Here is a 15,190-nt window from a genome sequence, read left to right on the forward strand (position 1 = left end):
ACCGCAGCTCCACTTCCTGATACACCTGTTTGGCAGGTAACACGCCGCTGACGAGACGGAGACTCTGAGTCATGACCAAATGACATGGACGCAATTTTGCCGAAACTTTGACGCAACTTGGACTTTTTTTTTTTCATATCGTCACACCACAGGAGTCGTTTTCACATCTGAAAATGCGTGGACTGCTTGAAGGAGACTCCGCTCTGAGGGTGGTTCTGCTGTTGTGTCTGCTCGGTGAGTAAACTGGACACGGCTCGGTGTGGCTGGAAGCTCCTTCTGCTAGTCGACATTAGCGCCGGTGTTTGTTCGAATATAAAACATATTTACAGCCATGTAAGCTCGAGTTTTCTGTAATGGTGTCCCACTGTTGTTGTGTAGTTCTGTACACGCTTCATTTCCACCAGATAAAGGTACAGAGGAAGGCAGGCCTAAAGGGGAAAAAGCTCTACAGTCCTGTAAACGCCAACAAACGCCATGTTTATTTTGTAGGTTTTTTGACTACGTCTGTCTTTCTACACGGTGGAGGTAAAATGTTGTGTATTTTAGACAGTCACGTCTTTAAAATGCGAAATATTTGAGGCACTGAGTAGTACGAGCTCCGCCTCTTCGTTTTGAACTGTTTATCCGTCAGTTAATGATCTCTTATTGTGGTAACGACTCTAAATGACCACATGGGCGTAGATTCAATTTGAACATTAGGTGGTCACATTAAAAACTCCTCCTCTAGGACAACAGGGACATTAAGCCATTTTCTCCCTCCCAGTTTGGGCTGCATGATTTTGGATAAACCTAGCTTTGGGGTGTTATATGTAATTGCAATAACAAAGCATACAGGGATTTTCACCTTGGATTAACCTATTTGGACAGGTGTAATCATGCTAGAGTGATGGGGGATTTGTAGGGGGGTGCACATGCCCCAAAAATTAGAATTTATTTTTGAAGAGAACCTACAAGAGAAGTCCAGTTGATTTTTACTGATCATGATCTGGAGGGCTGAGAATCTTCTCGGACATTTGAAAAAGTCATGTGGAACCTATTTCATATGGTGCAACTCTGGAACCGTTTATTTGCTTTAGATATCATTCAGATCTGGCTTTACACTTCTCATGCTTAGGTTTATGGTGCGGGCTGCACAGTGGAATGGTGGTTGGCACTTTAACCTTGCAGCTGGAAGATCCGGGTTTGCGTCTTTCTGCATGGAGTTTGCATGTCCTCCCTGTGGGTTTTCTCTGGGTACTTCAGCTTCCTCCCACAGTCCAGAAACATGCTGAGGTTAATTGGTAACTCTAAATTGTCCATAGTGTGTGCTTGTTTGCCTTTATAATGTAGTCCTGTGATAGACTGGTGACCTCTCCCAGGTGTCTTCTGTCTTCACCCTAAGTCATCTGGGATAGACTCCAGCCCTCCTCAACCCAAATGAGGATTAAGTGGTGTATAGCTAGCCCCCTGCAGTGGCAACAAATGCTGCTGACAAAGTACCTGCTTTTGCTCACAGTGCTACATACAGCGGGTGTTGTGTTTCTTCTTGCAACCAAATCCTTCTTTTCAGTGTTTCTCTCCTGTTTCTCGCTCATGTTGTTGTGCACATGTGGAGCCTAGATGTCAACAAACTGAGTTTCTTGTGAATAAAATTTAAAAAAAAACAATCAAAGTGAACCCAAGAACCCTCTATCTGATTAAATTATGTTCTGCTAGACAGACTTATTTTCTAAATTAGTCATGCAAAGTAACAACTGTGCAAGTTTTCTTTTTGTATCAAGTCACCAAAGAAGTTTTAGCATAATGTCTCATCACACTTCCTGTGATGTGATATTCTGAAGAACACTTTACAGTGTTGATACTGAAATAATATATAATGCTGCCCTAGTTTTAGCAAATTTTTGTGCCTACATTTATTCCTCTTCTGCGTCAATTTAGGGTGAAAGTTTCTTTATTAATGTAAAATGCACACTAAATCCCTGCGACAATTGAAAATATAATAGTAGTTCTCTCAGGTATTCTCAGTTATTTTCAAATGTTAAATCACTCTAAATCTGCTTTTGTCATTTAATATTTTATCTGCTGATTCAACATCCATATAAATTATGTTTCCATATTGTGTTTTTTTGTGCATTTTGGCAGAACACGAAAAGTATTTTGAATTTTTTATATATTTTTTTAAAAATAAAAGGTTAGGAAATGCCTGATTTCTTAGCAAATGACTGTGCTGCGTTCCAAATCACATTTCTTTTCCTTTCAGTGCTACAGCTGCCCGTACAAAGTACATACTGTTTAATGCAGTATGGATACAGCTGGAACAAAATATTTTGTTATGACATTGTGCCTTAAACTTGGACCGTTGCAGTCTGAAATACAAAATGTGTTGTCATCTGTCTGTGCTCTCTGGGGGGCTCAAGCCTGCTTATGCTTGTGCAGGACAGTATGTTTGTGACGTAGCTGTGCAGAGGATTATGGGCCAGAATGGCCTAGAAAAACACCTGCAAAATCCGACTAGATATAGTAGGAGATCCAGATATTTTAGGCTGACTGCACTGGTTATATGATGTTATAGGGGATCTTTTTCTAGCATACTGTATAGTATAAAAGTGTGGACATTGGAGCAAACCCATGATTTTGCTTCTGGCTTCTTCTACTCTGTTTATTCCAACTGTGTGCACCGTAGCCTGTACCACCACCTTCTGACCACACTACACAGTCTCAGTTATTTGCTACAAAGGAGTTCATGGGAACATCCCTATTTGCATTTTCTGTATTTTTAGTTTTTGCAACATTTCAAAAGCTCACTTTAACTTCACCTGACAATTGTTTGGAAATACATCTGTCAGCATCATAACTCTCATGCCATCCTTTGTGTTTTTTGTTTATGAATGTATGTGTTTGACACATTAAGGGGGATGTATCCCCTGTCTCCCTCCTGAAATCTACAGCCAGCCACCGTGAAAACAGACACAGCTCATAATAATGATAGGCCAGAGTAAGAAACCAGGCTTGGAAGGAGTCTGACAGCTGGTATGCTGTGAGTTAAGAGCGCTGTCTTTTTTTGCCAAGTACATTACAAACATGGATGTAAACTGTGGACTCCCTCTTTTTCTAAACATCTGACCTTTTTATTGTTCAAGGAAAAATGAGAGATGCACCCACTAATGGCAGCTCTGTATCTCAGGTTTAATCAGAGGCAGGAAGAGTTTGTGATTCCTCTTTATTTTGACAAACACAGTTTGCCCTGTGTGCAAGACAAAATTCAATGTGTCTGCCAGGATGTCTAAACAAATCTTAGCCAGTTTTTCCTGCCAGGGTCACATCAGGACAGCAAGGAGACTATCACAGTAAGATGTTGTCCTCCTCCTCTCTTTTTTTCCCCCCTCCCTCAAATAAATGTCCAGAAACCGGGTGTCAACAGGACCATTGATGAGCTGCCAGCTTTCCTATCCCACCACTAATTACTAGTTTGTCAGCATCTATCATGTCTCTAAGTTCAAGAGCGGTTCAGCTTTCAAGGCTCCTCTGCTCGATTTCCACTTTTATGAACAGATAGCTTTGTTCACGTCGTCTACTCGCTCACCCCGAGCTCTTTGTAGATCAATCAGGCTGATCGTATGAGATCTCTCATGCTCCTTTGTGTAAAATAAACTTTGTCCTTATCGCAGCTGTTGGAGTCTCTAATTTCACCGGTAGTGTCAGTCCAAGATTTGTTATGTCTGCCGACTGCTGGGCTTATTTTGCTCCTTCGAGAAAAGGCATTTTGAGGCTTTAGCAATGGAAAATGACATTTTATACGCCCTGAAACAGCACTGTATTAAAGTCAGTGATGTCTGATATGGAAATACAGCCAGCTTTTCATGATTCCCAGATGTTCCAGAGTGACAGTGATAATTAAGATGATGGCTTTGTTTTTTTTTTTGCACACCAAGGATGGTGATTGGCTATAACCGCTATAAAAAAGACATTTATAGTTCAGACTAAAGTAGTACATAGTGCATACTGAGCTTGAATATATAGAACAAATTGTGTTTGCTCAATATCTTCAGCATCACAACAGGATAATTTCTAATTACTTTGGTGAGCTTCTAGGCTTTATATATATTACTAGAATCAGGTAAATGCTTTGATTTGTTTAGTAAAATAGATTGACATCTAATAGATAGATTGATACTTTATTAATCCTGAAGGAAATTTAAGTATCAAACCTACATATAACCACCAAAATAACAAAAAAAAAAAAACCCAGGCAGGTTAGTAACATTAACATTAAAGGTTAGTATATACTAAAAAAATATGTAGCATATATACTACAAAACTTTATGTACAGTACTATAAACAAACACTAAGTCAATATACAGTATTTACACCTCTCAAGACACAGTGTGTCTCCTGACCCACACTGCGCATCAAACAGTTCAAGTGATTTTGACAGGTAGTATGAAAACCGTTTTCGTAAACTAAATGAGGTGCATAGATATTCTACCGTCACATTGGATCAGTTCCAATGTGATCATGACCGTGACCCTCCTAACCACTCAGTGATTATTTGTACAGTCTGATAGCCACAAGGACTAAAGAGTTCTTAATCCTGTTTGTGGGGCAGGTCAGAGACAGGAACCTGGAGCTGAACACCTCTGTCTGATCACAGTCCTGTGATGTCCAGAGGATGCTCGGTGTTGTCCAGGATGGAGAGGATCTTCTCCAGGGTCCTACTCTCTGCTGCTGAAACCAAAGAGTCCAACTCTGTGTCCGCCACTGAACCTGCTCTCCTCACCAGTCTGTCCAGTCATGCAGCGTCCCTCTTTTTAGTGCTCCCTCCCCAACAAACTACAGCATAAAAAAGAACACTAATGGACTGGCATGAAATATCTCCAACAGACATTCTTGGTTTCTGGAGGATAAACCCTTTGTACACTTGCAAACATTGTTTCCTCTACCACCACCATGGAGCTGATGTTTGTGTTTTTGAATAAATTATCTTGACAGCTGGTTCTGTGAGGGGGGGGGAATAACAGATTTTTATACTTAGCAGATATTGGCATGTATGACGATGTGCATGTTCAACTAAGATTCTGAGCAGGGTGAAATATCCATAAGCTGGATGTGACCATGGTGACATTATCACTGTAAGCATGTTAGAAGGCTGATACTTGGCTCATAGCACAAATTTATAGGATGATCTCTATATGCTTCTGTTCGGTCTCCATGGTCTGAATAACTGAGATGTGTCCAGTATTTGTCCGAACTTGAACAAGCAGTTTTCTTGGTTTAAAAAAAAGCCAGTTCAATTCTTGTTCATGACCACGGTTGAGCAAGCTCTTAAGCAGCATTTATAGCGGACAGCGCTGTGACTGGACTCCTTCAGCACTCCTAGTGAAGTGATAACAATGAAAACACATCTACACAGACACAGGGATGAAGCCTTATCTATAGCTGAAGGCCCTGGCAGACAGATGTGTAGCAAATCTGTCAAATTCAACAAGAGAGGCTGGTGAGAAACTTGTCTGAGAGTGTCACTCAGCTCTGTGTGTCTAACAGGAGGACTTTGCTGTGCCGACACTTTCATGCCATCATGGTTTGAGCACATTTGTAGATGCTATCAGGGTTTTTATTTACTGTACAGCTTTAAGTAAGCTGGGAAACTGCCACTCACCTTGTGTCCTCCTTTGTCTGTTTTCCCCCCACTCTCTTTGCTTCTTACCACTTAAACATGTGGATCTACTCACTTCACTGCTTTCACCCCTGACTTCTACATTATTCTCCCTTATCTTTATTATATTCCTCCTTTCTAATTTTCCCCTCCAGCCCCTTCCCTGGTCTCCTCCATCACAGTGAATACTCCAGCAGAGCTCCATGCATCTCGAGGGGATGCCGTCGCATTGTCCTGCACATTTATTTCCACAAGTAGGCCAACCAGTAAGATGACTGTCGACTGGTCTTACAGGCCACAGAGTGGAGGCTCGCCACAGACAGTGAGTACATGTTCATCTGAATTCTGAGTGTCTTAATGACAGAAACTGTTGTTCTTAAAATGAACAAATACGATTTATTTCAAGTCTTAATACCAGCCTATAAAAATGCAAATATTTCTGTGATTATTTTAGTCGGTGCACTTATTCATAAACTATTTGTGCAATATATTTTCCATAAAACATGTGGTATCGACTCATTGTTGGATTTTAGAGCTTAATAGACCTTGAGGCCGAAACGGAGTCTTTCTTTAGTTATTTGTTGATTTTTGCACACTTTTAATCAGTTAGTTTATTAGTGACTGATTTTAAAGCCTGTTTTGTAGTAAGGTAAACATTTTGTGGTTTTGGACAGCTGGTCAACAAAATCAGTCATTGTAAGATGTACATTTTGCATTATTTTCTCACTCTCCTCCATTTTTACTTTGCCAAAGAGGCGGAGCCTCTGTGGAGTTAAGTGACAATCAGCGTTGGTTTGTCAGCATCATTACTCAAAAACGGAGTAAAGAATTCAGATGACATTTTCAGGAAAGGTCAAAAATGCCACAAGGACCAAGTGATTAGATTTTGGCAGCGATGTGGCTTATAGTCTGGATCCACGGATTTGTTAAAGATTTATGTATCACTGTGAGATCACTGTAACCATGACAACAAGTGAACACTACTTAAGCTGTCTGCTGATGATCACATATGTGATCCTACAACAAATCGACCGCTGCGGACTTATCAGGACTTATCCGTCAAAAATAATACAAGGAACAACTGATTAAATTGTGGGGGTGTTTCTGAGTCCCATCAATTCTCACCGCCCACTACATGTTTAGGTCACATGATTCTGTGTCCATACATAACGTACACATGCATAACACACGCCTGTGCTCAGCGCAGCGTCATTTTGTTTGCAGGTACATCTATATTAAATGACCACATTCTATGTTGCCGTGATTTCTGCCACAAATTTTTGCCACATTTCATCCATCGGAAATCGTACGACGACTGAGCAGCCTTGGCAGAGTACTGCGCTCTCTGACTGCTTTTCTTTGAATTTGAATGAAATGTTTAAGGAACTACCAGGCAACATGGTGTTCTATATATTTTATTTCTGAGCCCTCTCACAGACTGTTTGTTGTGTAGGTATGCGGCTTCCACATGACTTGCTACTCTACAAACACAACTTGTTTGAATATGTGATTACTTTATTTGCGTTCAGCTTGGCTTGACTGATTTTTGAACCTCCCTGTGCACCTGCTGTGATGGTAATAATATCCTGCAGCAAACTCTGCCTCAGTTATGATATGGATGCTATTTGCACCAATAGCTTTGATCTGTTGGTCTCACTGTTCAGGTAATGTTTAGGTTTTATCCACTCACATTCCAGTCCACACTTTGTGCCTTTCTAAAGCTTCCCCAGTAAACTGAGGCTGGTTAGCTACCTTAATACCCCTTCCTCTGTGATGGTGTTGTGGTCTTGTTCCAAATGTGTTCAAATGTATCCTTCCTGACCCATAACTGCACTCAGTCTTCTAACCCAGCACACTCTGGGTTGGGTTTCACTGACCAGTCCACAAACAAATGCACCACATAATTTAAGAACTTCCATTTGTACTTGAAGATAGCCATCGAGTGTGGTTCTTTGTAATAGCATTTTGGGCTGTCGGAATCCATACTGCGGTAGCTGCAACCCTATATGCAATCATTTCCTATAGGAGCACTTAGAGTGAAGTGGAAGCTAATGTTTTGTGGCTCTGCTGATATGGAGTGCTGTTGGTTTAGTCATTAGGATGTAGTTGTTTGGTCTAAAAGAGTGCAGGGGGAGGAGCTGAAAAAACTCTGCGTGGTTTATGATATAGTGTTAGCGTGTACATGCACGTGTGTGTTAGTCAACAGATAACATGGGATTACTTAATAAAGCCGTGCCGATGTCCAAAGGTTCGTATGCTACTACCTAAGAAAAAGACACACCGATAATCACGGTATCTTTTGGCCAAGCCCAACTATCTTTCTCTCTTTGTCAGAGATAAATAGTAAGTGGCAGTTTCCTGATGCAGCCCATAGATGGAACCGAGTCTGGAAGTTTCTGATTTCTATTTCTCGACTTTCATTTACTTCCAATCCAATTTCATTAGCAGTTTTGGCTGCTTTATTGGCCTGTGTGTCCCCAGTCGTATATCACACTGGGCGAGACCATGAATAAGCATGTGAAAACCTCTATCAGAAAATATAATTTTGCTGCCAAAGCTTTAGTGTCAATCTGAATTGCTGCAGTGCTTCAGTGGCTTGCATAATTACCTCAGTCCTGATGAGAATTAATTTTGTGGATTGGAGAAGAGAGGGCTGGATGTTCAATCAAATATCAGTGGAGGCTGATGGTAATTGGAGGATTTGGCAATTGAATTCTGCTGAATAATGTTAAATTTGAATCTATTATGATGATCTAACAGTTCAGGCATTGTTGCGTTTGTCAAGTCAGTCGAAGCTTTTGTTTAAATGTCTCGGATTTGTAGTGTAGGTGGTCCCAGTAGAAAACAGTCCTTTATCCTTAGCCATGCTGCAGCACTTCTCATGAATTTAAAAGGACCACTGGGTCTTGTGCTTGTTTCTTGCAGACTCTTAGGCAGCCACTGACTTCAAGCTGCTCTCATGTTGGCTGAGCTCTGCCAAGTCCTCAAATGATCAGCTGTGTATGAATAACTGTGCACAGGGATGACTGGCTTTATCTCTGCCAGGCCTACAATCAGTCTCTCGCAAAACATAGCTGACAGACACACAGTTGTAAAACCATAAAACTGTATCAGTGGCAGTGATTGTTCAGGTGGTTCTGTGTTTGCTCTTGCCTTTTTTTGGCCTGAGTTTATTGGAAAGCCATACACAGTTATCCTCGTTGACATTGTTTCCAGTGTTTTACACACTCCAGGCAGTAAATGTATCCACTCCACACAAGTTTCACACATTTGCATGATCTTGATTTAAGAAGTAAATGCTGTTCCACAATAGTTTTGACACATTTCAGTTTGTAAAGGACATGAACACATTTAAGTAATACATACTTATAAATAAATCTTTTTTCTCTTCGTGTTTACATTCATTTACTGAATGCTACACATACTGTATAATTTTCATCGGAATTGTGTTTCTTTAACATTATGTCAAGGTATAACTTGCATTAGTAAAATAATTTACTTAATATGATTCATATTAACTACTCTATAGCAGACATCAGTGTGTTCTAATGCTTCACCAGTTTTTGGGAGACTCTTTTAGGTTTTGTAGATTATTAATGGTTCACATTTATTGCTCTGGGTAACATGGTGTTTATTTTTGATGAATGCACTGCTGCAAATGTAGCTTCAATTGTCGTAACCTCTCAAAAAGGTCCATCTGTCTCTGCTCAGATGCTCGAGCCCTCTGCTTATTGTTATTTTTATCTGTATTGGCGCAAAGAGTTTGTCTGATTTCTCACTCAAGACAGTTATATTCATGTGGTGAAGCAGTAAATTGCACAGATGGAGGTCAAAGTGAAGTTTAAGGAGTGTGCTGTTTGACTCAAGGGCTGAACAGTTAATTGATTTTACATCAAAATCAAGTTTTAAACAACACAGTTAGCAAGTTGCAAGGGTTGCAATTCAGGATATACACTATGCAGTGACCCAGGGTTTGAACTGTCAGTGGTTTTACAAATTCATGCCATCCTCCTCATGTCACGCTTTTGATCTAACCTCATGTGGCAATGCTCCATCACATCACAGGTTTTAAATCTATTCAACAGTGAATTTTGAACTGAAGCTTCACTTTAACATATCATATTTAAAATCAAATCATAATTGCAGTATCTGTGACAGAAATCCTGATTAGATCATTTCCCTAAATTTCCCTATTGGATACTGTGATGACAGTGAAGGATCATCTTTGCTACTGGCTTGCCATGCGTCCCCACGGTTGTGAATTTGGATAGAACCTCTTACTTATTACAGCAAAGCTGGTGGAGCTGATGATCTCTATCCACTAGGAACATGTGTGCCTTTTTAGAACCCTTCAGGTTTAATATAGAAGCAGCTGCATGAATTGGCGAGACACAAAGTCCCTCGTCCAAGAAATCTCTAACTGTTTCTGCTCTGCTTTGATGACCGAGCAGCTCTGATTTTTATCCTGCAAATAATTTCAAAGCATCTTGATGTGTTTGTTTCTCATTTGATTCAACCAGTTCAGTACAAGTTGTGCTGAGAAAGAGTTAAGTCCAGTCACTCAGAGTACATGGTGGTTTACTGAAGGTAGTTTATAACCTAAATTTAAAGGTTTCTTCTCAGTGAACGGTTTAGCACCTACTTTCAGATTCAGTCAGTAACTGCTTGTCGTTTTTCTATTTGTCTTTATATGTGTTAACCTTCAGTATTTTCTGCCCATGTCTGTGGCTACTAGTGCGTCATAAAACTTTAAATTGAAACGGCAATTCTGCACTCTGTTTACTCACTGTGAATAACATGCACTGTAGTGTTCCCACATTTTCATTCCCCCTTCTCTCACCCACTCGCACAACACACTCATACTCTGGATGTCGTGTTTTGAGGAGGCCTGGGTCAGCTTGACGTGGGAGTAATGAAGGGATTGAGTTTGTTGTTGCAAACGGGCTGATGAGGTAAATATTAAAGCGAAGGGTAAATTCGAAATTTAAATTTGAGACACCTGCAGATTTATGCATACGGGAATGTCCTTTGGCTGTTGCTCCATTAGATTTTTATTCATATTTCTTAGACTGAACACGGAGCCCTCTTCACTCCGCTGTCAACAGTATTGCCAAAAGAAAATGTGTCGCCACCATCTGTTGCTCCAGACAAGTTGGATTTAGACGTGATTAGTTTTATTCTGTGCTCTCTGAACAAGAAAACTGATCATTGATTTACACATTTTAAGTGTTCCTCTCACTATACATGTCAGACGGTGAGTTAGAAATGCACGGTGCATAACTTGTTTCACTTTATTGTACATTAATGTTTTTTTCCTTCCCTGAATCTTACCAATCAGTTGTCAGTCATTGGGGGCATGCAAATTAGGTTTTATTCCCTTTTCTTTCAAACGGATTTGCAGTCTTGCTTAATCTGACTCCATTTGACCACACCCGTCTGTTTAATACAAGTAACAGTCATTTATATTTGTGTTATGTTGCATATATTTCTAGTCTTTTAACCCTCCGTTTTCTCCTTCCAGTTCTTCCACTTCTCCTCGAGGGCGTTCCCTCCTCTTGAGGGTCAGTTTGCTGGCCGAATCCAGTGGAAAGGGAGTCCGGCACGTGGGGATGGCTCCATCTCTCTGATCAATGCCACTCTGAATGATAATGGGACCTATACGTGCTCAGTCAGGAACCCTCCCGATGTCCACGGGTCTCCGACGTCACACACAGTCCTCACTGTCACACCAAAGAGTAAGCAAAATATGTCACAATTCTTTATCTGTATATTTCACCGTCTTTATTTCCTCTTGTGTGTGCATGTTTGAAAGCATAACAGCAGTCAAATCCGAACCCCAAAAGTGTGATGCAGACACAGTTTCTGAATGTAAAAATTCTATTTATCTAATGATTTTAAAACTCTATCAGTGTTTCTTGCTATTTTTTTTTTTGTGTAAAACACGGCCATCCAGAGACGGGGCTGAGTGGAAAAGTTTTCAAATTCCTCCACCAGCCACATATTTTTATAGATGGCAGACTAATCCAAACATCTGCGCGATGTTTGTGTAAGCATGCCATCATGGAGGAATTCTGTGTCGTACATTTTCGCCTGCCTCAGCCGTCATCTGACTGCAGACAGTTACAGGCAGTGATGGCTGGAAAACGGCTCACCACATTTAAGTTGCTCCCTCACTCTGAGTTAGATGAGAAGACTGACACCACTCTCTTGTCTGTGCAGTAAATATCTAACTTCAACACTGCTAAAGCTCACAGACTAGCACATTACATGTTGTCTGTTTATTTCCTGTCTGGCAGCAGTTGCTAGGCAACCAGGAAGTCATTGTAGGAAGACACTGGCGCACAACCCCCCCATATAATAGTGAATTGTTGTTTTTGTGCTTTGGTATTTGTACAAATTAATAAAGAACATGTAGTTAATTAACCAGTGAAATACAGAGGTGCTGGGAGGTTAATTTTTTGTTACCTTAGGGCAGAGTCAGGCTAGGTGTTTCCTACCAGCTGCTGGATCCAGTTGCATATTTAGTGTACAGATGCTTTTCTGAATACATGATTGTTTTAGTAAATGTCATATTGCCACTGCTATTACCAAGTGCAGAGTGACGCTTGCTGCTGCTGTAAATACTTTGTTCTTTGTTTGATTTTATGTGTCCAATATGTATCTGTACAGTGAAAACCAAATGCAGATGGTATTAAGTCCTGTGTCGTGCTATTTTGTGCCTGATGACCTCACATTTGCTTCTTCCTCAGTATCCAGCATTCGCTTCTCTGACGTCGCTGTCCTCCTCGCCTTCATCCTCCTCCCCTCTGGTATCATCACCCTCATTCTGATTGGACGGATGCTCTGTCCCAAGAAACAGCAGAACCAATCAAAGGCCTACAGATCCCCCATAGAGGTCACGGAGGGGTGAGTAGATTTATTCTACCAATCGTTGGCGCTGGCCTCCTGGGGGTAATGATAGTCACGGCAGGCTTTGGTGGTTACAGATGTGCGTCAGGATTGCTAATTTGCTAAAGGTTAAACAAGAATTTAAGTTTGAGCCAAGCATTTGATTTGAGCAAGGTCTGCATGTTGTGGGAAGGTGCTATGAATCAGCAATGAGTCTGTAGTTGGCTGATCTACTGGTTGGTTTGTAATGCAACATTGTTAGTCCCCTGTGATTCGAGGTCACACAGCAGCTGGTATCTGCTCTTTTGACTGCTGTTATGAAGGAATATGAATACTAAACCAGCCGCTGCTTGTTAAAATAGCACTGACTTACTTTAGGGAGGCATTCAATTTATTATTATTGAAGCGGAGCCAGTCTGTGATTAGTTTTGACCATTTTGTAGCATTTGTACTTGTTCTCAGTTTTATTTTCATTTTTATTGATTTAAGGGGTCTGATGCAACTCCTTTTTTTATTTTTATTCTCTCTAGTCAGAATTCCCAGAATGATCACAGTGTTTTAGTATAAATTGCGCCCAAGCATTTTTGAGAGAATAGTTTGGCATTTAAAAAATATGCTTTTCTGCTTCCTCGCTCAGTCAGATGAGGTGTTCGATGGGTGAAAAGGTCAGTTAGCTTAGCATAAATACCATTAAAGAAACAGTGCAACACATAACAGCTCTATAGCTACAGTGAACAGGTAACTTTAGCATACTAGTCGCAGAGTGGATGTGCTGTACGATGTGTATTTTTACTAGGTGCAGCTTAGGCTTGGAGCAAATCAACACAGCAGGCCTTCATTTTTTTGAATGGTGTATTTTCAGATTTTGGACTTTTGGAAATAGAATTTTCATAATACTAGCAAGTATGACAGACAACAGTACTTTCTGTCAGGGATAGCGTTACTAAGCAACTGCCAGCTGAAACTGGCAAAATAAATAGAGACAGGGTGATCAAGACCGCATTGATTACCAAGTGGACATGTATTGTGCACCAATAGTTTCATTTTAAGAAATTACGGACACTTTATGACTTATCTTTGTATAAGGGCTGACACAAATTTTGCGTAAAAATATTAATTAAAGACTGTTTTCTTTCTGTTTGCAGCACCAATCTCTGCAGCACATATGCGCCATTTATTCACACGTCGGGCCAGTTTAAAGAAATGTTATTGTAGTGGAAGTGTAGTGTTGCAGCAGTCGCTTTGTGAACAGTCAGCATTTGTTACCTGTTCAGTGTAGCCATAGCCTTAAAAAGACACATTGTTGTTTTAACACGCTGTTACTGAGCATTGTCGCTGATGGTAGTCGGATTTTGTTACTGTCAGGCGGAACTAGTGTAACAGGTTTGTTGTTTTCAATTGTTTCAACTTCATATTGATTGGACAGATTTCTGAATGGTTACAGTAGTTTAGCTTTTCTCAGCAGAAACAGAATTATTAGGTTTCCAGAGTTTTTCCTTTTTCTTTTCATAGATATAAAATAATTCATGGGTTAAAGTTAGTGCTGCATTCTGTTTTTTGGGGGGTGGTTGATTAAAAAAAAAAACCCTGAAAAATATATTTATTTTTTACTTTAGATACTGTGTCAGAACAACACAGACAAGATTTTTCATAGCATTTGTCAGTACCACTGCTCTTACTAATCGTTGTTTTTGTCTGTCTGCATTTATCAGAGAGGAGTATGGCGTCTACCAACCAGCAGCCGAAACAAAAAGGAGCACATGCTGTCAGCTATATCTAATGGTACAGTACAGAATATTTCATTTTAACACACTGCCTTTAAACCCATAAATAACTTAATGAGACATGTCTGCCAGATACATTTCACATGATTAATTTTACATGCCCTCTATGGCTGACAACAGGACTTGAGGGTTTGTAAAATATTGATTTTTTTTTTTTTTTTTTCCAATGAAGTTGTTTTGTGTCTGGGTCTTTGTCTGTCTGTCTGTATGCAGTTTCAACTGACTGCCTCCTTCTCTGCTGTCTTCCAGGATTCAGAGGATGAGGCGGAGTACTACAACTTAAAAAAGAGGCCTGTAGATGAAGACTATGCTGAATCTCAGTGCTAGAGAACCCTGGTGGTTCAGACATGTAACTGCAACCTCTGGACCTACTGGAGGCACTGAATGGAAATCATTTGTGTCTTCTGTGCCACAGTCCACCAAGCACCAAGTCCCATTAGTGATTGAGTTTACTTTTTGGGGTAAAACTTATGGAAAGCTCCTCCAGTGAGATATTTACCACTGTAAAATATGGAAATAATTAGATTTACTTTTTGCCTACAAGCTCCTATAAAAAAACATTTATACCCTTGAGCTGGGGAAAGAGAGAAATCTAATTTCTTTGTGGATATTTTCTGTTTATTCCATCTGCACAATAGCACCATTGGTCAGATATAAACTGACCCTGTACATGCAAACGCAAATGAACGCTATCTATATTTTTATATGTGGATGATTTACATGTGTCACTTTCTTATTGTGAAGGAGATGGATACATTTTGTCTAATTTATTGCCTGTGTTAGTGTGGCTGTATGAAATTGTCGATGTGTTCGTTGAGCTGTAGTAGTAGAACATTTCTGTTATATCCTTAACATTTGGAGAGAAAATAAATGATTTTGAACGGTA

At 40.2% G+C, this 15,190-nt stretch overlaps 1 protein-coding gene across 1 annotated transcript; it reads left to right on the forward strand.

The window, feature by feature from the left end:
- On the forward strand, positions 1-15,190 carry mpzl3 (myelin protein zero-like 3). The gene is made up of 6 exons (XM_022205796.2): positions 1-234; positions 5,788-5,954; positions 11,154-11,367; positions 12,382-12,538; positions 14,233-14,302; positions 14,554-15,190. The coding sequence occupies exons 1-6, from the start codon at positions 174-176 to the stop codon at positions 14,629-14,631; spliced, it is 747 nt and encodes a 248-aa protein (XP_022061488.2). The 5' UTR covers positions 1-173; the 3' UTR covers positions 14,632-15,190.

Source organism: Acanthochromis polyacanthus, chromosome 13 (genome assembly GCF_021347895.1).
Source record: "Acanthochromis polyacanthus isolate Apoly-LR-REF ecotype Palm Island chromosome 13, KAUST_Apoly_ChrSc, whole genome shotgun sequence".
Classification (NCBI taxonomy): domain Eukaryota; kingdom Metazoa; phylum Chordata; class Actinopteri; family Pomacentridae; genus Acanthochromis; species Acanthochromis polyacanthus.